General features: G+C 44.9%; 2 protein-coding genes across 2 annotated transcripts; both read right to left on the bottom strand.

Annotated features, from left to right (window-relative positions):
* Positions 1-6871: 6871 nt before the first annotated feature.
* On the bottom strand, positions 6872-7933 carry LOC4801086 (uncharacterized). The gene has a single exon (XM_001358207.4). It carries the CDS (start codon positions 7878-7880, stop codon positions 6927-6929), a length of 954 nt encoding a protein of 317 aa, XP_001358244.4. The 5' UTR covers positions 7881-7933; the 3' UTR covers positions 6872-6926.
* Positions 7934-8682: 749 nt separating this feature from the next.
* On the bottom strand, positions 8683-9597 carry LOC6897036 (cytochrome c-type heme lyase-like). The gene is made up of 3 exons (XM_015183416.2): positions 9446-9597; positions 9033-9375; positions 8683-8973 (listed from the first exon to the last, which is right to left on the bottom strand). Exons 2-3 carry the CDS (start codon positions 9362-9364, stop codon positions 8772-8774), a joined length of 534 nt encoding a protein of 177 aa, XP_015038902.1. The 5' UTR covers positions 9365-9375; positions 9446-9597; the 3' UTR covers positions 8683-8771.
* Positions 9598-27121: the final 17524 nt, after the last annotated feature.

The following is a 27121-nucleotide window of genomic DNA, read 5'->3' as shown; positions in this document are numbered from 1 at the left end:
ACACCAGTAAGCTGCGATGCTGAGGCATCTGGTGGCTTCCATTTCCATTGCTGGGATTGTTAATGAAGTTTGTAGCTGGGAAACATGAACATGCATCTGCGGCAAAAGGAAATATTATGCATACGCCATGTTTGCCAGTTGTTGTTTGGGATAAAAGTTTTCCACAAATCCCGTGTTCTTCTTCCCCTGGACATTGCACGTTCTTTGAACACATTTAGTCTCAAAGTATCTGTCTGTATCTGTGTATCTGTGTATCTGCGTGTGTGTCTCTGTATGGTAATTTACAGTCCCCAGTGTGTACCCGCACGTGTGTGTATGGGTATGGGTAAATTGTTAAATTTATACACAAAAGAGAAACGCTGCAGCGCTGTGGCTGTGGCTGTGCTGCAACTGCCAAAGTAATTTGCGATAAGTGCGTCAGATTCTTTGGGGAATATTCGACCACACAGTAGCCCCACAGCAGCGGCAGCAGCATGCAGCATGCCCCAGCGCCACCAACCACGACAATGATAATGCAACCACAACAACAAGTAAAGTAAAAAGTGAATATTTATTTGGCTTTTCGGTAGGGCTCCGCAATACTCTGCGATCTGGGGGCCAAGATTAAAGCAGATTCCGCTCCAGACCAAATTAAGTTTAGCTACACTTTGATTAAAGGATATTGCTGGATATTGCTGCAAGGAGTTTCGAGTTGAAATGTCAATTCGGATAAAGAGGGAAAATAATGCCCTTGTGCATGGATTATTTATGGATCTACAGTGCCTTACAGAAGCGAACAACTATTTACGATTAAATTTTTCGCAAGAATTCCAATTTTTTTATAGAAATTTATTATTATTTTATTTTTACAATTTATTTATTTAATTTATTCAAAATATTCTTAATATTTCCAATATATGTATGTGTATGTATGTTTGATTTACACACATGAAACGCACTATGCTGTGCACTATGCCCAAAGGACAATGGCAATCAGGCGGCGGCTCTTGGCCGGAGTGAAGATGGAGAGCTGCTCAAAAATCCCGAATACATTTCATTTGTGGCTTGTCCTGCTCGCCACAGTGTCTCTCTCAGGGAGAGACTGTCTCTCTCTCTCTCCCCATAAGTGTGTGTCTTTCCTCTGTAAATAAGTCACAAGTGTATGCATGTATGTGTGTGTACATAAGTAAGTATGTAAAAAAAGGCAATTTGTATTTCAGCTTTTTTCGCGCGCCCTCTCGTGCCTCTTGCCCTCCTTTGGGCTCCACGCATTGCTGTAATAATAAATTGCATAAAAGTATGCAATGAAAATAAAAATGCCAGTGCGTAATTAATGAGTCAAGGTGGTGTCATATGGTGCTACCCGCACCGCACAGACACAGACACAGTAAGGCATGGGGCATGGGGCACGGGGAGAGGGACACCCAGAGACATGCGACGACTTTGCCGTACAGTGCGTGTTAAGTCGCGTATTTCATGGCATTTATTTATTATGCACAAAGTGCCACCAGAACGAAGGGGGCTGGAGGCACGCACTCTCCACCGAAATTATTGACTCAATTTGTAAGCTTGCATACACACAGATACACCGCCAGTCAGCCCGATATACGCACACTCGCACACACATACCCCTTGACTCCCGAGACACGTACGTGTGTAAGGCCTCGCAGGCGCGTTAATTGCTTATGGGGCGCACATTATTCAGCTGTCATTCGGCGGCTGGCGATGGTTCTGGCAATTTTGGCCAAAAGCAGAGAAGAAATGGCCAAAGTTGCGGCTTTGGCAAACAATTAGGCAGCTAATTTCCAGGCGGCTCTGGCAGGACGGCAGGCCAAAATGCTGAAGCGCGACCTAATCCTGTCTACTGTCAGGGAAAGGGGCAGGGAAAGAGCCAGAGACAGAGGCGTTGTCAGTCAGCCAATCCTCGAGAGCAGCAGCGAAGAGATGGAATTTGGTATGAAATTTGGGCCGGCAGCTAAATCACTGCCAAATCCTTTTGACAAATACGCACACAAGGACACGCAGACACGACTAAGCTGCTGACTGGGTGCCTGCTGAGCTGAAAGGAAACGGAAACACACACTCACACACACACACACGCGCACACTAATATGGCAAGTTATTCAAAAGGCATTCCAGATCGAGATAAATGCACTCTGGAACTGAAGCTAGAACCAGAGAGATGCCAGGCGCCTGTCAACACCGAAAACTAAAAAGGTGACAAGGACAAAGCGGCCACGCAACGCACATAGGAAGCACATAGGATCTCCTTCCTGGTACCTCCTCGCTGTTAACCACAGCCGGGAGGAGGTGGTGGATGCCAGAGCACATGGCAGCTGTCATGCGTGCGCCATGGAATGGCTCCGATTTCTACGGCGCTGCTGCAACGCTGCTGAAACGCTGCGGATCTGCGGCTTACGGCTAAGTGGCGCAAGTTGCAGCGCTGCATAGGCGAGGCGCATCAATCAGGCAAAGGCATCCCCGACGAAGCCGTCTCCTGTCAGCCGTAATTTACGCGCTTTCACGCCGGCACTCCTCCTCGTGCGCTACGGCAAATGGCAAACAAAAGACTTAGACACAAGAGGGAAGGACACATGGCAGGGGTAAGCGAGGTAAAAGAGATAGACAGACAGACAGCCCGTCACAAATCGTTTTGATTTTTCGCACATACGTGACTGATTCGCTCCGGACTCCGCTCCGGCGGAGACGCAAGTCTTCCTATGATTTGGCATATGACAGAAATCTCTGCCAAAGAGGCGCTGATGCTGCGAAAGAACCAACCACACAGAGTAAATGAATGATGCAGAGGCAAAGTCAGACAGGATGCAGCCATTGATGTGGTGTGGTGTGGGGTACGGAAATCATCTTGAAAGAGTCCCCTGAATGCTTTCAGACTATTACTAAAGTTGCCTCTCATTATCTGATTATTCAATTTCATCTGAACATTATCCCATTCTTAACATGTAAACTAATTTTAAGTCCCTCATTATCCCAGTCTTAATGCAAACTAATTCGAGTCTTAATTCCAAACATTGCTACGTAGAACATTTGTAATTAATTCAATGGAAAATAATCGTACAATAGTTTCATATGGTATGACGTGCTTTGGCTAACAAAATCAATTCCTTTGCAGGTGATCATTCGATTTTGGGTAAGTCGCAAACGATTCGCAACGTGTTTAACAACATTGAATCGACGTTATTATGGCCCGGAATTGAATTATTATAACTGTTTCTGTTGTCAGCAGCGTAGCCGCCGACATTGTATCTGTGCGGGTGCAAGGGCGTGTGGGTCTGAGCATCAATAATGTGTATCTGTGCGACTCTAATAATGTGTGTATTGTGTGTGCGGTGCCCTGTGTTGCCTGGCAAGTACGTGACAGACGCAGTTTGGCGCGATTAAATTACGTTTATGATTATATTTTGTTACAAATACAATGGCCAACCCACACACACACAGCAGGCACCCACACAGCAGACACATACTGTCATAAACACATCCACGTGTGTAGAGCAGACAGGATAGTCGCCACATTGTATTGAAGTGAAAATGTTTAACAATTGTGGCGAGAGAATGACAACAATAGGTCATTGAAGCATAGCATGCTCCTGCTGATGGATTTTCCCTATTAAACGTTAACTAAACAAGGACTTTTAATTGAATTTTAATTAAATCAGCCCGCGGGCGTCTCTATCCAACCCGTCGCGTTGCGCCACTCCTCAACATCCCTCAGATTAACCGCACTTTAGGCAAATGGCCTGGGTGGGTACTCAACCTCAACACTTTCTTACAATCTCAGACACTTTTGTGCTTCAATGAACCACTCGAACTGCACCTCAAAGTGCTCCCCCACTCCTCGCCTGCCACAGAGGCGGTAGAACCTCTCGATGCCGGCTCTCTTCAGTGGTCGTCGTTTTGCCGGAGCTGACATTAAATATCATTTCATCTGACGCTTATTGCTTATTGCACTGCACCAGGGCAAAAACAGGCAAAACGGAGGATGCTGCTCTTACACATAATATGGAATTAATAACAATCATACGCCACGTTGCCCCGTCTGCCTGCCTGCCGGCCTGCCTGCCAGCCAGCCAACCCGTTGCCATTTGCCGCTGACAGGAGGAGCGCGCATTTGGGTCTACTATAAGTACTGCTTGCCCAAGATTTCTAAAACTGTCAGAAATTGCAGTAAAATTACGCAGAGCAAAGGCATCGACGGAGTGCGGAAAGGGCAAGGCTCTGGAGCGCAGCTGCCAGAATGCTTATTAAAATATAAATATGCTAAAACAAAAAGCGCGTGCGGACGGCAAATGGACGAAGGGCGAAAGAACATAACACACACACAACACTCACAGCAAAACAGAAAGCAACACGGTGGCAGGCTGGCACACGGGGGGCAGACCAAGGCAGAGCCTGGACAGAACAGAGTCCAAAAGCAGGGCAGAACTCGACAGAGAAGCAGCAGCCAGAGCCAGAGCCAGAGCCAGTGCTTTCCTTGCAACCGGCCAAAGTTAAAAAACTAAAGTTTTATACTATAAAATAATTTCAACTACTTGAAATAAGCACGCGCCACTGAGGGTTGAGGAGATCTCAAGTACGAGTAATAGAGGATGGGGGTACATACATATACACAACAGCAGGGAAAAAGAACAAAGGCGAAGTACAAAAATTTACTAGAAAACACAACTAAAGTGGAAATTTCATGCGCGCAGTGGAAACTTTAGCACTTTTCCCACCAATCCCTCCAATCTCCCTGGGGGAACTCTGTCAACCCACAACCAACAACAAGCAACGCAACCATTCCAAGGGGCCAAGGCAGAAAGTTCCTCTTGGCAAACAATGCACAGTTATTCTTTTGGGCGAATTTCGGACCAAGGTTATTTCGATATGTATTAAGGAGGGGTGGGGCAAGGGGTACTGCGTTCAGAAATTGAAAAACAAGAATGAATGGCAAAAGCTTCGAAGCCACGAACTTTGGGATACCCTAGCTGAACTGTTGTTCCAAAGGATACGATCTACTGACGATCTACTGGATTTATGCTGATTAAGAATAGACCCATCCTCCTATCCTTAACTATCTGTAGGTTAAACTGAAGGTCAAAATATTCCTTTAAGAGTACTGCCCTCCACCATTTCTTATCCCCTGAAATTTCCCATGAAATTGTATATTCTATCATCCACTATTTTAGTTTTACACTCGCCTGTATTCCGCTTAATTGCTAATATTTTAATCCATATTTAGCAGATAATTGTTAATTAATTAAATATATAAATATCTTTGTTTATTCATGGCAAACATTTGATTAAAATCAGGGAATATTCTCTGAAAGGTATACAAAGATGTATATACCCGAAGCTTATGCATTTTTGATGCAGCTCTTGGCCTGGTTCGTAATCATTCGAATTTCATTAGGAAATGCACACAAAGAATACCAACTGAGACAAGCTTTCCTGTTTCTGTTTCTGTGCCTCTACCTCAATGCATTTGAGGCTCAGCAATTAGACAAACATTCCACCGTGGGGCAGGGAGGCAGGCGGGCAGGCAGGCAGGCTGGAAGGCAGGGCAACAACTCCAACAATCAATCAATTAGCCAATTAGTCGGCAAACTCAACACGCTCATCAATTCCCATGCAAAACTAACTAATTTGCGCACACAGCTAATCAAATTTAATTAAGACATCCAGTAAATATCGTGACCGGTCGAAGGCAAGGCAAGGCATTACGCATACGCCTCTACGGCTCTCCGCCTATGCCTACGCCTTTCGGTACGGCCTACCCAACTATCTATCCGTCCATCTGTTGTCTGTTTGATTTACCCGTGAAATATGGTCTCTGTACACGGAATAAGACCACACACCACCAAAACTCTCCCCTCCTCTCGACAACTCAACTCAGCGTAACATTTTCGGGTTATCAATGCAGCAAATGCGTGGCTTGGTGTGTTTCCGGCGCCTAAAAGCGTGCACCGCAAAAAGGCTCACCTCCAGACAATGCGTGCCACGCCCCGGAGCCTTCATCGAGCTGTGCTTTTGTTCAAAACTTTCAATCCCGTGCCGTGCCGGGCCGTACCGACAGGTGCTCAGGCACATATGTGGCATTCCCTCGAATCCAAATCGGACCTCCGGCCATTTTAGAGTTCTGTTTGGTTTTTGTTTTTTTTTGTTTTTCAGTTGCCAACTTGTTAGCTGTTTATTTGCGCATTATAGACCCAACTACTGCCTGCCAGCGTCCTACCGAAAAAGCCAAGCAATTCCTGTATACTGTTTGCATTCCGACTTGGTTACCCCCCGGATCCGGAAACGGGCCCGTGCGTTCAGATAATCAACTAAACACTTCATTATTTCGTCGGTGGCGGGCCCGGGGATGGTGCAAATTGTTTTACCAATGCGTTCCACTCGTCCATTCACCCACCCAATGGCCCCACAGAGAGGAGAGGGATTCCGCGAAAATCCGCTGGTTTGTTTCGCGCATTTTCTATGCACGCGTTTCCCAGTTTTCCTGTTTGTTTTTTTCTTTTTTTTAATTGAATGATAAAGCATCGTTGCCAGTGCCGATTGTGATCCGCAGTAAGAGGCATTAATTTAGATTAGCGTACGAAAAGTGCGGGTTGAATTTTTCCAAATGGTTTTTCCTGCTTTGTGTGTGTGTAAATAAGTAGTTGTTGAAAGGCCACGCCCCGCCCTTTGAATGAGATTGCATACATTAGATTGCATAGAGGGTATAGCAGCACTCGCAGTAGCAACAAAGGTGCAGAGAGCAAAGTTGCCTAATAGTCAAAGTTACACTGAATTTACAACAGTGCAAATGAATGGAGTCGAGGGTCGAAGGGAAGGAAATCCAATACTGCGTAACACTGTGGAGAATTTGCAGAGCCAATAGACAGATGCTGATTAGATTCTGAACATCAGATGCTCCTTGCAGTCCCTTCTTTTATTAATAAATTCCACTTTCAATTTGCATAGATAGCTCCCACGGGAAAGATCACGACCTTTCGCTGCTCATTCAACAGCAAGGTCTCGTAGTGATAACCACGACTCATATGGGCACTATAGCGACGGCACTCGAAGGTCCGTTTGATGGGCTCCAAGTCCACGTCGAAACAGTTGATTTTGAATGTGTCGGCGTTGAGTACGGCCACCATGTCGTACATGCTGGCGATCTTCTCGTTCCAAATGCTGACCGAGGCAATGGGCAGGGCTTCCTTTTGATATACCAGGGTGGCCTCGAGGGGAGTGCGGAAGATGTGCATGGTTACGACGCCCGTGGGACCATCGCCCAGATAGTGGTGGGGTACATCGCGTACGATCATGGGCGTGGCATTGGCCGGCACATTGTCCGGATTCCCAGCCACGATCTTTGCCTTCAGCTGGGCCAAATGGCTGAGAGTGCGAAGATAGTTCGGGTGATTGGCGACCCGGGGATCCAATGGATGCAGAAGGTCGACTATTCGGCTGGCGAGATCCTCCGCTATGCTCTCCTGCACCAGCACCGTGGCCACGGCATCCAGGGCAAAGGGATTCTGCATCGAACCAACCAAATGATGGATTGCACTATTGATATCGCCGTCTTCGAAAATAATCATCATGCAGGGGGAATTCCAGGCATATTTCACATCAGCTGCCAAAGGCTCTTCTTCGGCTTCGGTTTTAGCAGAAGTCTCCTCCACATCATCCACTTCAGTCTTCACTTCCAACTGAGCTTCGAGGTTCTCCTCCTGTTCTCCCTCAGCCGTTGGTTCTATGGCTTCGGTCTTTGTATCCTTTGAAGACTCTCCTGGTATGCCCCTGCCATCGTCCCAGACATCAGGCAATCGAACCTTATCCTCCTTCTCGTAGGGTAAGTTGCGCACCACCATATCGTAAGTGATGATTGGTTGGAACATTCGCAGTCTACTTCCATCCATAATTTACGTCTATTATTTTCGAAAATGAATATATATGTATTGCTAAAAATATAACAGAAAAATGATTGAGTACTAGTTTGGACCTCTTTTTGGATGAATAAATCCCTCAACCAACACCAAATAAAACTCAATCGAATTGCATAAAAACCACTCTGAAAATATTTTGACAATGCCATCGACCGCAAAGGTTAATGCACGCAAAATATTACCCAAAAATCCCGCACTCTACATACGCGCAAGTGTTAAACAAACTGCGGCGTGCACATTTAATAGAATAATGCAAAAATTGAATGAAAAACCTCACATAATATTTGTGGAAAATTTGTGCAAATTTTCAAATCACATACCGAACGGCGATAATAAACAATGGCCGCCGCATGATGGACGGCAGGACGGCAGGACTGCAGGTGGGGGAGTACATAAAGCGGAATAACAATAAGCAGCGACAAATATGCGAAAGTTTCAAATGTGAGTGCTGCGACATCTGTTGGGGCTCCGATTGGGGTCCCCAATTGATGTCCTCCCTCGCTGTTCGTGTGCAAACATGAAGGGGGTTTGTCCGTAATTAACAAATGTCTGACGGACGGCAGGCCAGCCATTAGCTTTAATTTGCTTTAGTTTCGGTACTATCCAATGGGGGATTTGGTGGGGAGTCAAAGAGAGTCTGTGCTCGAGAGTTCATTTAAGGATACCCAGCTTAAGCGTCTGTAGATATAACAGAGAGAGAGAGAGAGAAAGAATAAAACATTTTCGTAACTATTATCCCCGAAATCTTACCAAAGAAATGGCAGAACATGATGGATTCGCTTTTTTCGGGGCTCACATTTAATGAATTTCTTTTGAACAGGCAATTAAGATGGTGGAAACGATTTAAATATGTATTTATATTTTTTAATTGCTGGCGTTGAATATCTCGATTAAATCGGACTTCCAGCGCATGCAGGTGGCGCGCATACGAACCCAAGCATTCGCGGCAGAATCCATGGCAGGACGGACATCCACCTTACCGTCATAGTAGTCGATCACATACCGCACCTCTTTTTTGCCACAACGATCGACAATCCAGTCATGGCGATCAAACGGGAGCTCGTGCCTGGAAATGCTTGAGATTAGAGCAAAGTTTGGATATGGAGAATTTTAAATAATTGTTACCCAAACCAGCTGCGGATGCGGGCACGGGGACTCAAGTCGTTTTCCTTGCCGACAAAGCTTTTTAGGCGCAGATCGCCAGACTTGTTGCCACGCATTGCCTCCCATTTGAGCACCTTTTGCCATGCCTCCTCGGTATTTTCTTTGCGGATGCGTACAGCATCCCCAATATCCGTTTTCTTCACGTTGGCATTCTTCCAGTTCCAAGCCTTGCCCGGTTCTTTGGGCGAAGAGGAAGATTTTTTACCGTCTCCATGTTGCTGCTGCTGCATAAGGGGCTCGGGCGGCGGTGAACCACCAGCCGGACCAGCGTTGGAGCTGATGTGGTTACCCATTCTTTATCTTTCTAAAAGGATGAGGCCACAAAATAATCTGTGTTACGGGTAGAATTGTTTCCTTCCCTTCCCCTGACTTACTTAATTTTTTTGATGACGTTCCTTACTAAGTCTTTACCGAGTTTGGGAAAGTCAAATTTTGTTAGATGTCACAAAAAAATTGAAATTACTATACGATAGTACTGACTGAAAGACCGAATCGTTCTGAAATTTGTTTAGTTTACAGATCGAATGTATAAATTTTTCGTTGACAGCTCTGATTCGCTTGCTTTGTTGCTCCGAAAACAAAACGTTTTACAATACTGACATCAATGACCAATATTTTTTTAGATAGAAATAAGATTTTGTTCTCATAAAAAGTAAGGTCTTTTAGTAGTTCCCTGAGACATTGTAAGTGTAGGTTTAATTGACCAGCGAAAAGCTGTGAGTTGAAAGAGCAAAGCTAAGACGCTGGTTCCAGTGCTGGAAAATTAGGCCAACATATATTTACTGCTCTGGCAACCCTTTTAATGGTTTATACTGATGAAAATTGTTAGCTGCCCCAGGCCAGAGAAAGAACTCCCACCTTTTTCGATATAATTAGAAGTATGCAAAATAGCCAAAGCCCAACCGGAAAACTCGTTTCCTTGACCCAAAGAACAGATTAGAGATTAGTGCCCAACATATTTCAATTTATTTTTGCAATGAAGAGCCGAGCAGAAGCCCCTCAACAATCGCCATCCGTTTGTATCGTTGCATTCGTCGCATCTGCGTGGCATCATCGACGAACTCCCTATAGTTATCGAAGATGGGGGGTCCTGCCACCACTGGCTGTACGTCTGCAGACCTATAGCGATAGCCTGCATTACGAGCTGCTACCATGGCCAAGCGGTTCTCCCGTTCACGACGCCGACGGGCTAACTGCCGAGCTGTGGCCGGCACAGAAACACATTTAGATTTCGATTTCATTGTCTTTGGTAAGTCTGGTAATTTAGAAAATATGAAACTGAGAATTAGACAACGTGCAAATGGCCTGCTAAGACCGGACATTTCCTATTTCCCAGCATCTGTTTCTGGGTACTCCGGCTCCGGCGGCAAATAAATATTAATGAAATGCATTTCATCAGCGGTGCCAAATTACAAAATGTGCAAGAACCTTACTCTTGACTTCACTTGTATAAAATTTCAAATGCAATTACGTTCAGCATTTGTCTGGGTCTGCCTTTGGGTTTTGGATTTTGTGCTGCTGCACAAGTCAAGTCCGGAGTCGAGTCCATTGTCATCTAATTGACAAATGAATGACTTGATTTTCCCTGACAGCATTTGATTCGATGCTGCTGCAGTCGGAGCAGACTACGATCCTGAGCCAGGACATAAGCATTTTACACTCATTAAGTTTAATTACATATTTTGCAGGGCCCAGTCCGGGGCACACAACGCATTCCATCAGGCAATCTGCAGCACTTGCAGATGAATGGAAGAACAATAGAGTTGGAGATGCGGAAGAAGCTGAAGCCGAAGCCGAAGCAGCTTTGCTTAATTAATCCTCCATACTCTCTGGCCAAGAGGCTTAAGCCAAAGGACAAGAACTATGTCACAGATGGTAGCATCTACAGAGATAGATATAGGGTACAGAGCTCTCTACTTGTGTTCATTTTTTGAATTAATATGTACTGTGATTTGCTTGGAGCTCATTAATAACCATCAATTATCCGAATGATTTAATTATTAGTGGCAGTAATCAATTATCCTAAAGGTGATCGATTGCCAGGCCCACTGACCCCTCATGGTTTCAACCCTTTTCAGAGCACACATCATTTGTAGCAAGCAAAAAAAAAAGAGGACATCTAACAAATCATTAACCATTCATTGCGTATGCATTCCAGGACACTGGGAGCGACTCCTCCTCACTCTTTAGTCCGCTTCCAGATCGTAAAAACGATGCTCGTTAGAGGCAAAGTTTTATGCGTTTTATTACATGACCCCCCGACCCCGTTTCGGGTGGAGGCACCACCTCTGAGCCGCTTTCGGTGTAGTCTCCCGACGCACGTAAAACCAAATCAGGCAAATGTCTAAGGACAGGGACAGGAATGGGGTGTGGAGTGGAGTGCTTACAACTCCTAGATTTTTATACAGACCGAGCTGCATGATTGCATTTTATGTTTGTCTTAATTTTTTATGTCTACTTTGCGAGTGCGCGGGGCCATAAATAAAGCAACAATCAATTTTCATACGCACTCTTGTGCGACATCGCATTGGGTGTATGTATGTGTTTTTTTTTTGTCCAGGATATACATATGTATGTATGTATGGGTGAGTGTGCGAATGTGGGAACACGCAACTTGAGTCGTAAAAAAGGCAGCAAAAGGAGCAACCGAATTGTAATCGTATATTTTAACATAATATTATTGCACACACAGATGCGAACAAAATGGGCATTTCCACTCACACCACTTTACAGCACACACACACACACACACCATCAATACATTTCCATTCGGATCCACTCTGAGCCACTCTGAATTCCAGCCCACCACCACCCCCGCACTCACTTAAACATCATTAAATATGAAAATTCATCTGCAATTTATCAATTATTTATTTATGGCCATGGTTCCTTTTTGCATTTTACGCATGTGTTAATGAATAATTTTCTCGTTTTTCCCCCATTTTGTATGGCTCCTGTTAACCCATTGTGCGTGACGTGACGACTGTCCATGTGTGTGTGTATGTGTGTGTGTGTGTGTGTGTGTATGTGCTGCCGTTCAATCAATTCGAATTCGAATTCGCTTTTGCATTTTTATTGCACTTTGGCGCATTGAAAGAGAAAGGATGAGTCCAGCGCCAGTTTCAGTTCCAGCTCCAGATCGAGGACGAGGACTCCTCAAATGTCGCACATTAATGCGCTGAAAATGTTGATTGTATTGTTGTTTGTGCGGCGGCTTTTTTTATTGCACAAAAGAACAGCAAATTGCATGTGGACGAATGTGCGAAGACAGCAGCTGTCCAGACAGCAGACAGGGATCCAAGCAGCCAATCCTGCCCCCCCGTCCGAACCAGATCAAACCAAACTCCCAATGTCGAGGGGCCCAACACAATTGGGCTTTGTTGTATCGATGTTTTATACCCTTTTATCGGTTTTGTATGGTTTTTACCAGTTGTTTGACAAAAAGGGATTCCTCTTCTTTAAGGTATATGAACTATATGTTGGTGGATGTGACATGCAGCTGAGAGGGGAGAGAAAGAATATCTTTGTGATTACCAAAAACCAGTCTAATTTTTTCCGAATCGATGGGAACAATGGGTCCAAAACCTGGTTCGGGCCACAATCGTTCCTTTTAAGAGGTTGTTTATGATCTTTACCAATTATTCTCAGCTTGAAAATGGAACCTTTCCGAGCCTGAAGCATCTTTCTTTTTTCTGTCTGTAATAACGAATGCCTGAAGATAATACACCTATTTCTCATAATCTCTAAATGCCATGTAGCTGCCATAGCAACGATCGGTTCCGCTGATTCCATTCTATTCGAATTATCAAATACCAATTGAAATTTTCCACAATTATTGAGGATGAAGCATGCAACGTAAACGATATAATTCTTGTCCAACTAAACGAATACCATTCCTCACTCATTCGCTCCATCATGAAGTTGGTGCTGTTGCAGGTTTTTCTCCTTGCTGTCCTGGTGCACGGCCAAGATGATTCTGCTCAAAAAAAAATCTTTGAACTCTGGCGAGAAGAAGAGTGCCCCTGGGGATTTGTACGGATGCCCGATCTCACATGCCAGCGACCAAAAGTCGTGGATACGTGGAGCGATGGGTTTGTAGGTTAGGGATGCGCATCCCTCAACCACAAGTCGGAAATAGTTAATAGAGCGTAAAACTAATTTGTTTAATATCCAATTAAAAACGCATTCAATCAGTTATCCCATTAATATTTCTTTTGTATTTCTGCTGGCACTAGGAAGTGCCAAACATCGATCTGGAAGTGTATGTAACTCTTCGGTCCTTCTTTGCTCCTTGCTCCTCCTCCTCCCATCTGGGTGTGTATGGGAGTATCTGCGTGCCTCTCCGGCCGTGCGGGTGTGGTGACATTTTCAATCAAAATACACACAATTTGCAATTTAAATGTTGATTTCGTTAATGCGGGGCACAACCCAATGGAATGAGCGGGCACATATGGCCAGTCTGGGGCCTTGGGCCAGGCCGGAGCTTTGTTATTGAACTGAAATGAATAGTTTATGCAGAAAGTCTGGCCGCGTGTACAGAGTTTGGACAAGTGCCCGCGAAATTCCCTGCCTGGCTGCGTTTTATGACGAAGATGAATTGTAAATTGCATAGCAGATGAAATCAATTTTAATGCGACATTGCCATGCTTATTGCTCATTATATTATGTATACGGCAAATGCTTATTAAGCATTCATTAAAACCGAAACGAACCGCACTGCACTGCACTGCACTGCCATCGAGCCATAAATTTTGAGAAAACTGTGGCCAGATAATCGGCTTATCAGCGCCCACAGATTCCGATAGCAGGAGGCTGGCTCCCCTCTGGTTAATGCAAATTGAGTGTCGGGCAAATTAAATTCAAATCCATCTGAACCGGTATCCGGAGCATGAATTAATATTGTTGCCCCATTGATCAAAAAATGTGCAAATTCCTTTTGGCAGGCATTTCATTATTAAAACAAATTAAATTTTTCTTCATTTTTCATAAAAAAAAAAGCACAAGAGAAGGGAACCCTTTTAGTAATCGTCGGGAGCCATTGCTCTTAGGGATCCTAGGATTTGTTTCTATGAAAATAATCTTTCTTAGCCGCAAAAAAATCCATAAATATTAGACGTTCCGTAACTTTCCATTATATGTATTGAATTTTTGTGTTTATATTGATTAATTTAATGATTTAAATTTTATTTAAATGTCTTGGACCCTTAGAGCACCCCGTTAACCATCCCAGATGTCAAGAATGGGTTGTCAAGCGTCGAATCTATGAAGATGGAATGTTGGATTGTCAATCGGTATTGGTAGAATCGGGATTAAAATACTAATACTACGAATAGGAATCGGAGAGCTTTACATTATCAAACTTTAACCAGATTCACGGCTGAAAACTTAATGAAAAATATATCTAATTGATTTATTAATTTAATTCCACTAGAAAAGAAGCGCCTTTGCCTTCGATTGCGAGTCTCTTTTCTGTGGGGAAACTCGGAAATTATTAGTCAAACCTCTGGCTCTGGTATGCACCGCAGCACAGGCCATTTGACAAGTTGAAGCTCCCTCAATGTTCCGCAGCCGCCACTTGCCACAGCCACGCAACTTGATGCCGCGACTCCGCTGGCAAGTGAGAGAGTACGTCAGGGATTGAGGGGACGGCACTCTTGTCCCTGTCTTCTTCGTTCAGGCCATCAGCCAGTCAGGCAGCAAATGAGCAAAGGGGAAAATTACATTTGGGACAAGGCAAGCGTTGCCCCATTGCCGTTGTCGTAGCCGTCACTGGCGTGTGGCATTGGCAGCGGGTCGCCTCCATTGCATTACAGAGGAGAAGGGAAACGGGGGGCCACGAGTTTTTTTTCCCCATTTTTCCGCCTGGGCCATGCTTTTGCCAGCCATCGAGTGCAAATTAAAGCGAGCAGCGCACGGGGTTAATTTCACATGCATTTCACTGGCAATCAGTGCGTGCTCCACTCAGCTGGCAATGCTGCTAGTGCAGCTAGTGGTGCCCCCTGGCGATGGCACTGCTAGTAGTGGTAGTGGCAGTGGTAGTGGCATTGGGCGATGGTTGTGGCAGTGGCAAGGGTTCCGGTGGTGTGGCGCTGGTGATGGTGGTGTTGGTGGCACTTAGCTCAAGCTACTTACACTGCGCTTTGACTGGCTGATGACTAGATGGTGCGACTCTGACTGGGGCGGCTGGTCACCCGCAGTGTTGCCGACTCTTTCGTCGTGCCCTAATCCGAAACTCATTTCCCTCGCCCGCCCTTTTAGCGCCCAGGCACGGGGTCGGAAATGAAACTCCATCAAGGGCTGTGGGGCCCAAAGTGCAGCGCCCGAAAGTTTCTTCTTAGCCTGCGGTTGAGATAATTGCGTGTAACAGGTGTGAAAGACGGAATTTACAATGGAGATAGTGCTCTCGAGAGTGCTTGAGAGGTTTCCTGTGCGACAGCACAAATTAAGTTGAAGTTCGGTTGCTGGCTGGAGCCACAACTTTCGGGGCATATCTTAATGGAAATTATTATTCATGCGCATTACGCGACACGCGCTATCTGGACTCGCCCAGGATTCCACTCATCTACATATCTATAGTACAATTCATTTGCGACAGCCAAAAGTTCCCCCTTTTAATTATCCTCCCATCCGAAATGGAGAAACAGAGATACTCGTACGCTCCAAAAAACTTCATAGCTTATGCGTTTGTAGTGTCCTTTTTTGGTCCTTTTGCCATGTGCCGTGTGCCGTGTGGCACTACATTCTCATTAGGCCCGGCCCGCGCTGCTAGGTGAAACGAGGAAACGAAGAAAAATTGCTTTAGACTGGTGCTCCTTTCCCCTCCCTTTTGGGTAGCCGTATCTTCCAGATACACGCACTGCGCAGGGTCCAATTAAATTATTGCCAGGGTCTGTGTCGGGCTAATAGAATAAGAAATCTCTTCTTTCTGCCAGCAAAGGCAACGCAAAAAGCATATGTTAATTTGGTGTTGCCTTCAGAGAGTGTGCCGGTTTTGAGGGTGGCTAGGATCCCCGGCTCATTAGGATGTCCTTGCCTTCAAAACACTTGAAAGGGAATTTTTAATCCAAGCGTGTGAGTAATCTATGGGGGGGAAGATTGTCCTGACAGGTTGAGACTTGGGGGAGGGGCAGGGGCATGGGCTGGCGCTGGGGCTGGGGCTGGGGCAAACTTTGCCATTAGGTAAATGTGTAAATGTGCATTGCCGCTCCAACAAATCGCAACAACTGTTAATGTTAATTATATTATATTTTCCCTTTGCTGCAAACACACAAAAGAGGAGCCAAGCCCTGGCCAGGCCAGGCGGTAACTTTTTTGAGCCCTTTTAATGATCTTCCACTGAAGAAAGGAAGGTTCCTTCGTACCCAGGTGCGCTACGAAATAAATAAAGGAGGGAAACTTTTCCACAGACCCGCAGCTTTTGCGCGCAGCGGAATGCAAGGGTTCCTTCCACAAGGTCAGGCGCCCATCCCCATACCAGACACACCCCCTAGGTAATCATTCAGAGACAACTGCAGTCATTTAGTGGTAATCATAAGTTGGGCTAGTAGACTCCTCCATCATTTTGGATGCCGCGAATCCGGGCTACACACAGAGCAGGTGAGGAGCGGCGAGAGGCATGCCACACTGCCGGCTGCTGCTGCTGCACACGCATTTCATGCAAATGAAACATAATGAAATTGTAAAAGTTAGTCTCACCAAAAGATACAATTTACATTTCTCACAGACAATGGATGGCATGGCAGCAATGGAGGGGTGGGAAGGGGGGGGCAAAGGATAAGGTGCAGTGCAACCGGGAAAACTTTGACATTTTTATGTGGTTTTGCGATTTGCTTAGAAATTGTCTTTAGCGTGGCGTACTTGACATTTAAACGTGTCGCAAACATTTCCCCGACAAGTTTATACGATTCTCGGAATGGCAGAGCGAAAACTTTTGTATTTGTAGATGCAAATATCCACTGACAGTTTGAGATGCATTGGAGCATGTGGTGCCACCATCCGCGAAGCGGAGCGTGCGAGACCTTCCCGAATGTTTAGCGAAGGTATCCGTATCCACGGGAAATTGAAGAACGTGTTCAGAATGGGAGTTGATCAAACAATGTAAAGCGGTTTTGGCTAAAAGTTCTGCTAAAAGTTCTCCTTTTAGCAAAGGACTAACACACATAATCCTTGGGAACTAGAAATTCGTTTTTCCATATTCCTAGGCAGGCAACACAGCACCAAGATCTTAAACTTTAATTAATGTCACTTTCTTCATTCTTTTCTACTCTTTTTCTTGCGCAGAAATCGGTCCCAAGAAACCAAGAACAACATACATAGCTTGGGCATGATGATGGTCGAGGGAAGGCTAGAAGATTCGAATGAAAAATGGTATGGAATTTGTTCTTGATGTAATTTCCGTGTATTTTATGGTGTTTGCCATTTTCCAGTAACTGAAGAACTTTTCGATAGCCTAGAAATTTGAAACTAATTAAATTAAATATGTAGCCTTTTTTATATATCGAACAAACAACGTAAAAAAATGAAAAAGATAGTAAAAAAATAACAAAATATTTTCTGTATATATTTCCAACTGTTATTTTAATATTTTGTTGTACAAAAAAAAACACGTAAGAACATATGAACACTGTGCCAGGCTTCATATTCTTTTGAATATCATCTTTCTTTTGTCCTTGACAGCGTAAGCCATTGAGAGTGTTCCTCCAGCTTTCGGATACTCGTATGTTGTGTTTTATGATTGGATAATTCGGTTTTAATTGAAATTTTCAACAGAGGCCAGTACAGGGCCCGTTTGAAGGCTAAAAATGTTATGTGTTTCGCCTGCAGTTTATTGAGTTCCCGCATCAGACAGGACAGACACGCAGCAGTTTATTGGCTTTCCACACCATTTGGCAGGTTAATATAATTTCCCGATTACTGCGCCCAACTACATTGAAAATTAATAAGTTGGCTTGAATGCCAGCGAAAGCCGCTTGAAATGTTGCGCCTGTATAATTCTATTAATTGCAAATGAATATAATAATATTTAACATTTGACTGGAAAAGGATATGGCCACAATTCGTATACACAGAAATGAATACAGAAATATGCCAAGCGCATATTTAATACTTTCTAGCCGAGAATGGAGTGGTACTGGCAGAGAGGGGGGGCAGGAAAGCCGTCCACGACTCGATATATTGCTTAATATCCGTTTCAATTTGGAGGCTGCACTTTATTCTGTATTATGGCGCATAAATAAAATCACAGCAAGAGGCCAAGAATGTCGGATGTCGGAACGGACGGCAGCTGAAAGTGAAGCCATAGCTGCCATGGCCCAGACCCGAGCTGGTATCAAAAAGTACAGTGCAAGAAATGCTGCACATATATACATAATTTTTTGGGTGGAACAGTTGCACAATTTATTGTCGCATGCAATTAGGCGGACTCGTAAATTCTCGGAGACTGTCGCAACGCACAGGAAAATAAATAAAATTAAAGAACAGCAAAAGGCGGAAAAGCGAAGCACAAGAAATTTATTTTAAGGAAACTATAATTCATAATTTGTTGCCAGAGCAACCAGAGCTGCCACTGGCTGCTATTTCTGGTATTTATGAGCAATTGCTGGGACGTGGCAAAGATTCACTAAAGGATTCTTAAGATCAGCAAACAATAAACATGGGAAAATACCCTCCCCCTGCCCTCCCTCTGCCCTCCACACGCACAACGAGGGACAAAGTACGAGTGCGATATCAAAAGCCAAATGGTGTAAATATTCCCATTGTAAGCCAGAACATGTTTGGAAATCTTAAAGTATCCCACTTTAGATGGGGGATACCGGTATATCTGGCAGGGAGGGTGGCACGTGGGAAATGCAACACTTAAGAATTCAATTGGTGAGGCAACAACCAAAACCCACACAACTCTAAGAGTGTTTGTGTGTGTGTGTGTGTGTGTGCGGCTAGTTTACCTTTTCAACAGGAACAGGAACAGCAGCAGCACCAGAGACGAGAATCGTGCATTAGCAGTACAGTTTTGTGGCATAAAGAAAGCTCTTTCTTTCTCCGTGTGCGGCTGCCAGAGTGTGTGAGTGTGCCCGGCTCAGTCAAAGCACAACAAAACGCCCATTGGGTTGCACAATAAAAATGTTTAAAATACTATATACAGCCATATGAATGTATGGGGAAAAACAGAGCTCCAGTGCGAAACCAAACACCAGACAAAACCGATCTGAAAATGCTCTGCAAAGAGGAGGGAATCTCAAGAACGCTTTTGTTATTGAATTCTGGGGACCGACTCAGCAGTCCTGCCTGTTGTTCTCAATGCAGTTTCCATCGCTCGTGGGTCCGGCTATCTATTCTCTGCAGGGATTCGGCAAAAGCTAGTGTATCTACTGAACCGTATAGACCCCACCGTGGCTTCTTTCAAGCTTCTTCCTGCTACAACAATGTCTGGTACTTTGTTGTGCATAAATAGCCCGACTGTTTGCACTTTTAGACGCCTGTACGTGTCTTGTGGCATGCCTCAGGAGCTTAAAGTTTACCTCAAGCAGCAGATTTAACTCTGCACCGAATGTCGAGTGCCACGCTGCGGAACGGGGGCCAAATCGGGGCCTCCCATTTTGCATGGCCCAAATGGCGGACAGGCCGTCAATATAGACGCGACAGCCTGGCCATCGCCGCAACACATTTATGACAGGCGGCCCATCCTTTTTTTTGCCATTAACCAAATGCGACGCTGATGAGCGGCGGGGGGGGTGGGGCACAGAAAAAAGGCTGCACTGGCAGCAGCGCACTTAGCGGCAGAGCCAGGACGAAAGACCAGGCAAGGCCTGGCAATAGAAGGACCAAAACAGGCCAGGATGCCTGGCTGGCTGGCTGGCTGACTGGCTGCCTGTCTGGATGGCAGTCAAACCAATGAGTGTCCTTTGGCTGGCTGTAGGGCTGGATGGCTTGCTGGCTTTCTGGCTGGATGGCAGCAAGGTTGGAGGGATGGGTCCTTGGCTGGATGGCATAGCAATTGAAGTTGAGTTTGAAGTAGCATCTCGTTGGGCTATCAACGCCATCATTGCCATCATCATCAACGCCAGGACGCCCGCCGCCGCTGCTGCCATGGCAAACGGCAGCTGGAGGTCCTGGCCCCAATGCAGCTGGCTGTTTTTATTATTGTTATGGGCCCATAACTGTCAGCGCAATAAATTTTCCATTTTCCTCAAGCACCACTCTCATTACAAATGCAACAACCTTTTTGTTGCTGCTGCTGCTGCTGCCGCTGCAGAAGGGATGAAGGATATTCAAGGAGTTGGCGCTGTTTGCAAATCAGTCGGCCTTCGTCCAGCCAGCGAGCGGGCGTGACAATATCCGCCCGCCAAGGCCAAGGGTTAATTAAAATGCGCCAAATCAGTGTCATTAGCGCCTTCCATTTAGCAATCGACGCGTCGCCCGCTGCGCTCCTCCTTTGAGCACACCCAAAGGACTTTGTTTTGACCTTTTTTTTGTAGGTGTCGCCTGGATGAGCCGGGCTGACAGGAGATGGCAGAAGCAGCAGAATCTGCCGTCATTTGCCTGGCAGCCATTTTAATTTAATTGCACGCCGGCAGCGGAAGTCGAGTGCTGGAGAGTGCGAGGGGAGTCGAGTGGGGGGGTCGACCCGGAAACGCTCGCAGCGCTGCAGGTTTTGTGTGCTTAATTGCGGCGGCTGTTGCGCATACCCAACTAGAGATGAGAGTGCCAGCAGCTGATCATGATGGCAGAAATATATGTTCATAAATCAATGAAATCCAGAAATTAACACCTACAGGGCCTATAGTTGAGATCAGTCGGTGATTGTGTTGGGAAAACTAGTTCCAGAAGCAGGAGATATTATGAGAAATGTACACTCAGATAAAAAATATCATACTTAAAAGAAACACAGACATATATGAAATAAATATTCGGGCTTAAATATAATTGACTTTAATTTAAATATAAATTTATTAAAATTGAAATATAAGACACTATAAAATAAATATAAAATATTGAACTTGTAAGAAAAATATTTAATATAAATATAAAAATATTAATTTAATATTTACATAATTTAATTTAATTTTTATTCTAAATATAAAAATTTTAATTCTATAAATAAAATATATTTTAAAATAAAATATTTGCCTTTTAAAATGTAAGCGCTTTCTTTTTACAATTTCCGTTCTCGTTAGAAATATATTTTTTACTCAGTATGTAGTTTTCCCGAACTCCAGCTCCACTCTCACTTTTCCATTACAAGAAATCTTCAAGGATTTATTTGCTCTATTTTTTAGCGTAAATTCAAAATCTATTCTAATATATATAGACAGCACCCAATGAAGATATCGTGATGCATCCTCAAGTCACGCGCTCATCTTTTAGGCATCTGCTGGTCCTTCTCCAGGTCCTCCTCCTGCCTTGTGCTGTTGTTGTTTTGGCCAAAATCGCATTCGAGCGTGCAAAAACATGTCGCTTTTAGTTTTAGTCCTGGCCGTGTCCTTGTTGTTTGCTCTCGTTCTGGCCGCTGGTCAATCCGTTGCACTGCTGTCCCGCTCGGCCACTCTCTCTCTCCCTCTCTCTCTGTCTCTCTGCCTTCCGGCATTCGAGGCAAAACATGTTTGCTTGCACAGGTGTGAATGTGTATGTATGTTGCTGGCGTGAGTGTATTTGTAATGGCGGCATGTTTTTTGGGGGCCATACACACTGCGCACAACACTCACACACAGACACACACACACACACACACACACACATACACCTATAGAGCATACATACATACATCTAAAATTCATTGTTCATAAGACATGAACGCATTTTGCATGGTCCAATGCATTTCCGTGTCGCCTGCAGGTGTCACTTTTTCCCGCTCTCCCGCTCTCCCTCTCTCCCGTGCCGGACACTGTTGTACTTTTGCCGACACCCTGTGTACGTACGTACGTATGTATGTGTGTGTGTGTGTGAGTATCTTTGCATAGCGACTCATACAAAATGGCGTCATTCGGCTGCAGGCGCATTAATTAATGTTTTGAGCCGCAGCAGCAACAGCATCAGCAAACAACAGAAACACAGCCAGGATAACAATCCAACGCGACGCTAGAATTATATACATAACATATTTGCTCATGTGCATAGCTAGTATATACATACACATATGGGAGAATCCAAGGTTTTAGTTTATTTTGTACATATATTATATATTTGATGCATTTCCATGGACAGGCAGAAATTTTTGCCATAAGGGCACAAATCAAACATTATCCTGTGACAACAAATTGCCTTAACTCTGACAATCTTTTTTCTATACCAAAAAATATATAAATAATGTCAAAGCCATATCCCACTGCTGCAGCTCGGGGTCATCACCGTTTCAGGTTATTCTAAACCCATATAAAATATGTAATGCATTTCAATGGCCAACTTGGATCACTTCCACTCCTAATTGCCAGCTTATCTTTGGGAACAACTGGCTATAACTCAGTTGGGATCCATCCATATGTAACCCAGTAACCGCCCCAAAAGGTGGACCAAAGGAAACTTTCAATTTAATTGCCACAGGTGAAAGGTTAGCAACCAATTGCAGCAAATATCTTCGACACTCGGCCACACAAAAACACTCGAACATTCCTGGAGAGTCCAAGCCCAAGTCCAAGAGTCCTGCTGCAGATCCCAGTCCCACTCCCCCTTGATTGCAATCACACAAAATGCTGTCTCATGGCCAGCAAGAGGATAAGACCAACCCCAGGCGAACTCCAGTTGGAGCTAACCACAACGCACACAATATTTCTTCATCAACAGCTTAAGGCGGCGGGCAGGCAATAAATTTTGCGCTGTTAATTTGTCACATGATTTTAGTTGGCCAATTACAACTATCAGACAGCAACAGCAGCCCCTGGAAGCAGCAGCAGCAGAAGCAGCAGCAGCTTGACAGGACATACACACAAAGGATGACCACAATGGCAGCTTAGCTGGACGGGACTCCTCTGGACCTGGCCTCAACGCATGTGTCTGGTGTAGAAAAATGCCAACGAGGCACAAAAAAAAAAGGAAAAGAATAAAAAGAAGAAGAAAAGAAAGAACAGCCAGACGACAAGAGTTAGAGCCAAGGACTGTGCGTGTCTTGGTATTTATCTAATTGTCCTTTAGCCCACACAAACACACGCGAAGGAGTAGGAGTACTGGAACTGGGACTGGTACTGCATAAGCCAACTATGTGGCCTGGTCTTTAAGGACAGTTTCTGTTTACCGAATACCTCTACTAGATAAATGTGGCTGCGGCGAAAAAAATGCGAAACTAATGCGGCATTCCTTTAAGCGTAATTGCTCCGGCATGTCTCTGCATCGAGGAGAGAGACAAAGCAATTGATCCTGGCCAGAGCCTGACATTTTAATAAATCCCCAAGGATGGGCACACTGAACGCTGACGCACTTCCGTTTCCTGTTTATTGGCCGACATTTCGTATACGTAAATAATCGGCTGCTGTTGTTGTTGTTGCTTCCACAATATTGTCAGCATTACGGTGGAGAAGACCTTGAGTTAATGTCCTTAAATAAGAAATTCATATCATTAATTTGATTTTGCCTGGTCCTGCCCTGCCCTGGCCTGCCTTGGGGCTACTCTGTACGCATCGCCCCCCTCCCCCTCTCTCTCTGACAATTTGTCAAGCCCCACTCTGAACTAGTGTTGGCCTGTATCTTTGTGTACATAAGTGTGAGGGTGAGTGGGTGGGGGGGTACTTGTGTATTGCATTTCAAATGAATTGTAATTGCCGTGTAAGCCCTACCCATTAAGGCCTCGGTAAGTGCGCTGGATACATAATGGCAATGCAAATAGTTTGGAGTAGTCCACAGCCCAGCCAGGAGCCGAGGCTTAGTTAATGGAATTGCATTCCAGCAGCAGAAGCAGATCTCTAAACATTTGAGATATAAATCCCCAGAGGACAGCGACGGGTTTCGGTGTCTGGCTAAAAAGGTAGCAAAGGTTCCACAATCCACAAAGATCAAGCACGAAATGATGGAGCCTCTGAATTCAGCTCCAAACTTTCTTCGACTTTCAGTGCCCTCAAAATATATGTATTTAAATCAGATTAGGACACGTAGAGTGTTTATTAAACACATGCAAATAATGAAAACATTTAATCCTCTTTATTCTCTTGTTGGCTCGTGGCTCGCATCCATTCCCAAGGTCTATGCCAACTAAAATGCAATCAAGAATCCAAAACTAATATGTCATATGTATGTAAATAGCCACACAGATGACGAAATTGGGCCCCGGAACCATTTATTTATGAACATTTCGAGCGTGCCCAAATTTCATTGAGCTCAAAGGTGGCTCAAACAAAAAAAAAACAGTGTTTGAATTTATTGGCTACTGCATTGGCTGTGCATGTATTTACCTGGCGAATGCATCGCATGAGGCCACAGTCATTGGAAAACCTAAAATATAATTAGTTTTTGGACAGTTACAGGGGACGACGACGACAACGACGAGGCGGCCATGGCACAACCGGAAACCATTTTATGAAATATTTTATTTAATTATTTCGAATATTGGGATATAATTTTTTCGATGCCATTGGTCTCTGCACCCCTGGGGTCGCACTCCGGTTCAGTTCTGTGTACCGTTATGTTGCGGTAATAGAATTTTGACAGAGGTTTGCTGCAATTTCTACATTTTCCCCCTCTTCACGGACGGGTCGAACTAATTAGACGGCGCACCAAAGCGAAAATTTTTGGTATTAAAATTCGTTGAAAGCTGAAAATTGTATTTATAGATCGCGGCAATAATTACGCTAAGCCAATGTGCAAATTGTTGTGCCTGTGGTTGCATACCCCATCACGGAGAATGTTTGTTCAGTGTGATGGAGCCGCCGGGCGGGGGAGGGGAGGGGGAGTCAAAGGGAAAATGCCTGGCTAAGCAGCATAAATCGTGTGCGGTATGGTTGCATGTTGCAACGTCTGATGGGAGCACAATAGTTGGATCAGCCTCAATGGTGGCCTGTTAGGAGTACCTTTTGCTGAATGGAATTCATATTTTTTGCATGCCTGAATGAAGTATGGAATTGATTAAACATGAAGCACCATAAGTGAATCAGTTAGGTTTCAATAAGCCCATCAGCAGCAGAATGCACTTATAAGAACATGCTATACTATATCCTACTAGGATATGGGGTTGATTTACTACAAATTGTGCACCTTTGTCATTCATGGGACAATTTTAATCATTTATAGCTTATTTTATTGGGAATTAATGTCACCAAAGAACTCCAGTCTGAAAACAGAACCATACCATATAAAAAATTATTTTAAAAAAATTACAAAGTTGAAGAAGATCTAAAATTGGTAGAGCTTTGGCTCGAAAAATCGCTCGAACTATCGACACGAATACAAAATCATATCAGAGGTCATACAATTTTTTTTTTAGCCCATCAATTGTTTTGGTTATCGAATCTACAAATGCCGAAATGTCACCAAATTCGAGGTTTTAGCAGCATATGGCAAATTCCAAGTATGAGGACATAACTTTTTTTATCGTGAAAAGTACACTTAAGTTCTGCCAACATCTTCGAATAGTAGTTCGTTCAGCAATTCCTTGTCAATGACAGGTGAATGTCTAATGCCCCCCGCCGGTTGCACCTCGATGGCACAATTAATGTCTTGTCAGGCAAATGGCTCCCCTGCCACGATGGTGGGGCCCGAACAGTCGCTGATTATTAGAGGAAATGCCAATAAATTGCAACATTGACGTCTCCCCAGGCCCCTCCACTCCACTCCACTCCACTCCGCTTTACTACACTATACGCCGGAAGCATGTGCGTGCGCTAAGTGCGGGCAAAGTTCAAAGGCGAGTCACACGTTAAACGCCCATTAAATTGAGTTTCGATATGAATGCGATATACCCCCGCCCTCTATTCGTGGCTAGGGGTCATGTGATTAGACTTGGCCTGGCCCGAACCAGGCTGCGGTCACGCCAGCCAAAAGTCGTGTCCTGCTCTTCCTTCGGCACCCTCCTCTTCGCCCGCACGTATCCCCATTGAGCCATAAATATTGGTAACAATCTAAGCACTGCGCCGGGTCAGGGCTCGTTGGCCCCAAAACCAGGGGAGGCGACGGGCAGTTTGAGGTGCGAAAAGTCGCACTATAAGCCCGGGACACACACGCCATCTGGCAGGCGCCACGCTGCCCCCAATCCTCCGACACCTTACCGCTCATGCCCCCTAACCTGCCAGCACCCTTCCTCTCTCCTAGAGTCCTTTTAAATCGCTTCAAAATTGGTTTTCAATTTTTAAACGCCTCTTGCCGGCTCCAGGCTATCGTCTGGGTAGGTGCCACATCGCTCCCGCTCCCGTCCCCGCCCCCGTCCCGCGGTCCTTGCGTGCCTTTGCGTCTTGTCCAACACCACCGATGCCAGGCCATGCCATACCCCTTGCCACGGCTATGCCTGTATGCGTGTCGCTCTTATGTTTTATACATGATTTTTCCACGCGTTGGCCTTTGTTTCTGGCTCGGATTTTGTGGAGTAGTTTACTCCGGGTTCTGGCCCGGGTCCCTGGGTCCCATAATTCAAGTAGGGCGTTAATCTGTGACACCCAATCCCTGCGACGGGTACGGGGGCGACACACAGCCCACAACATATGTCGTTGCAACGACAGGAATGTGGATGGGGCAGCAGAGCAGCCGGAGGAGAGGATAGGAGTATGAGAAGTAGTTTTGTAGTTTGCTCTGCATTTTGTCGCCGATTGACAAATGGTACACACACACACACATACACACTCCAGAGGGTTAATTACTCAAAGGGTCAATCGATGTCTTGTGCGGGGGTTTATTACGCCTTTTGTTTCATCTTTTGTCCCCCCAGGACACCCCCCTGGATCCTGTACGGGGTCTTCTTTTGAATGGATAATCGAATGTTTCCAAGCAGATGTTGCAGCAGCATGTTGAAGCAGCCCCACAGCAACATTTAGACGTACTACATAATACATGAAAAGCCATTAAAATTCGTGTAAAATTTCCAGGCTTATATTTCTGTTTCCGGATTCTATACGGGAATCTTTCCATAGATATAGATAGGG

Source organism: Drosophila pseudoobscura, chromosome 2 (assembly GCF_009870125.1).
Source record: "Drosophila pseudoobscura strain MV-25-SWS-2005 chromosome 2, UCI_Dpse_MV25, whole genome shotgun sequence".
Taxonomy (NCBI): Eukaryota; Metazoa; Arthropoda; class Insecta; order Diptera; family Drosophilidae; genus Drosophila; species Drosophila pseudoobscura.
Note: the sequence above shows the minus strand (reverse complement) of the source record. Positions and strands in the feature narration are given on the sequence as shown.

Excerpts from the sequence above, each read along its gene's own strand:
- LOC4801086 (XM_001358207.4), bottom strand. The coding sequence starts at position 7,880 with ATGGATGGAAGTAGACTGCGAATGTTCCAACCAATCATCACTTACGAT.
- LOC6897036 (XM_015183416.2), bottom strand. The coding sequence starts at position 9,364 with ATGGGTAACCACATCAGCTCCAACGCTGGTCCGGCTGGTGGTTCACCG. Across the intron at positions 8,974-9,032 it reads CGCATCCGCAGCTGGTTTGG|GCACGAGCTCCCGTTTGATC; the intron begins GTAACAATTATT and ends AAGCATTTCCAG.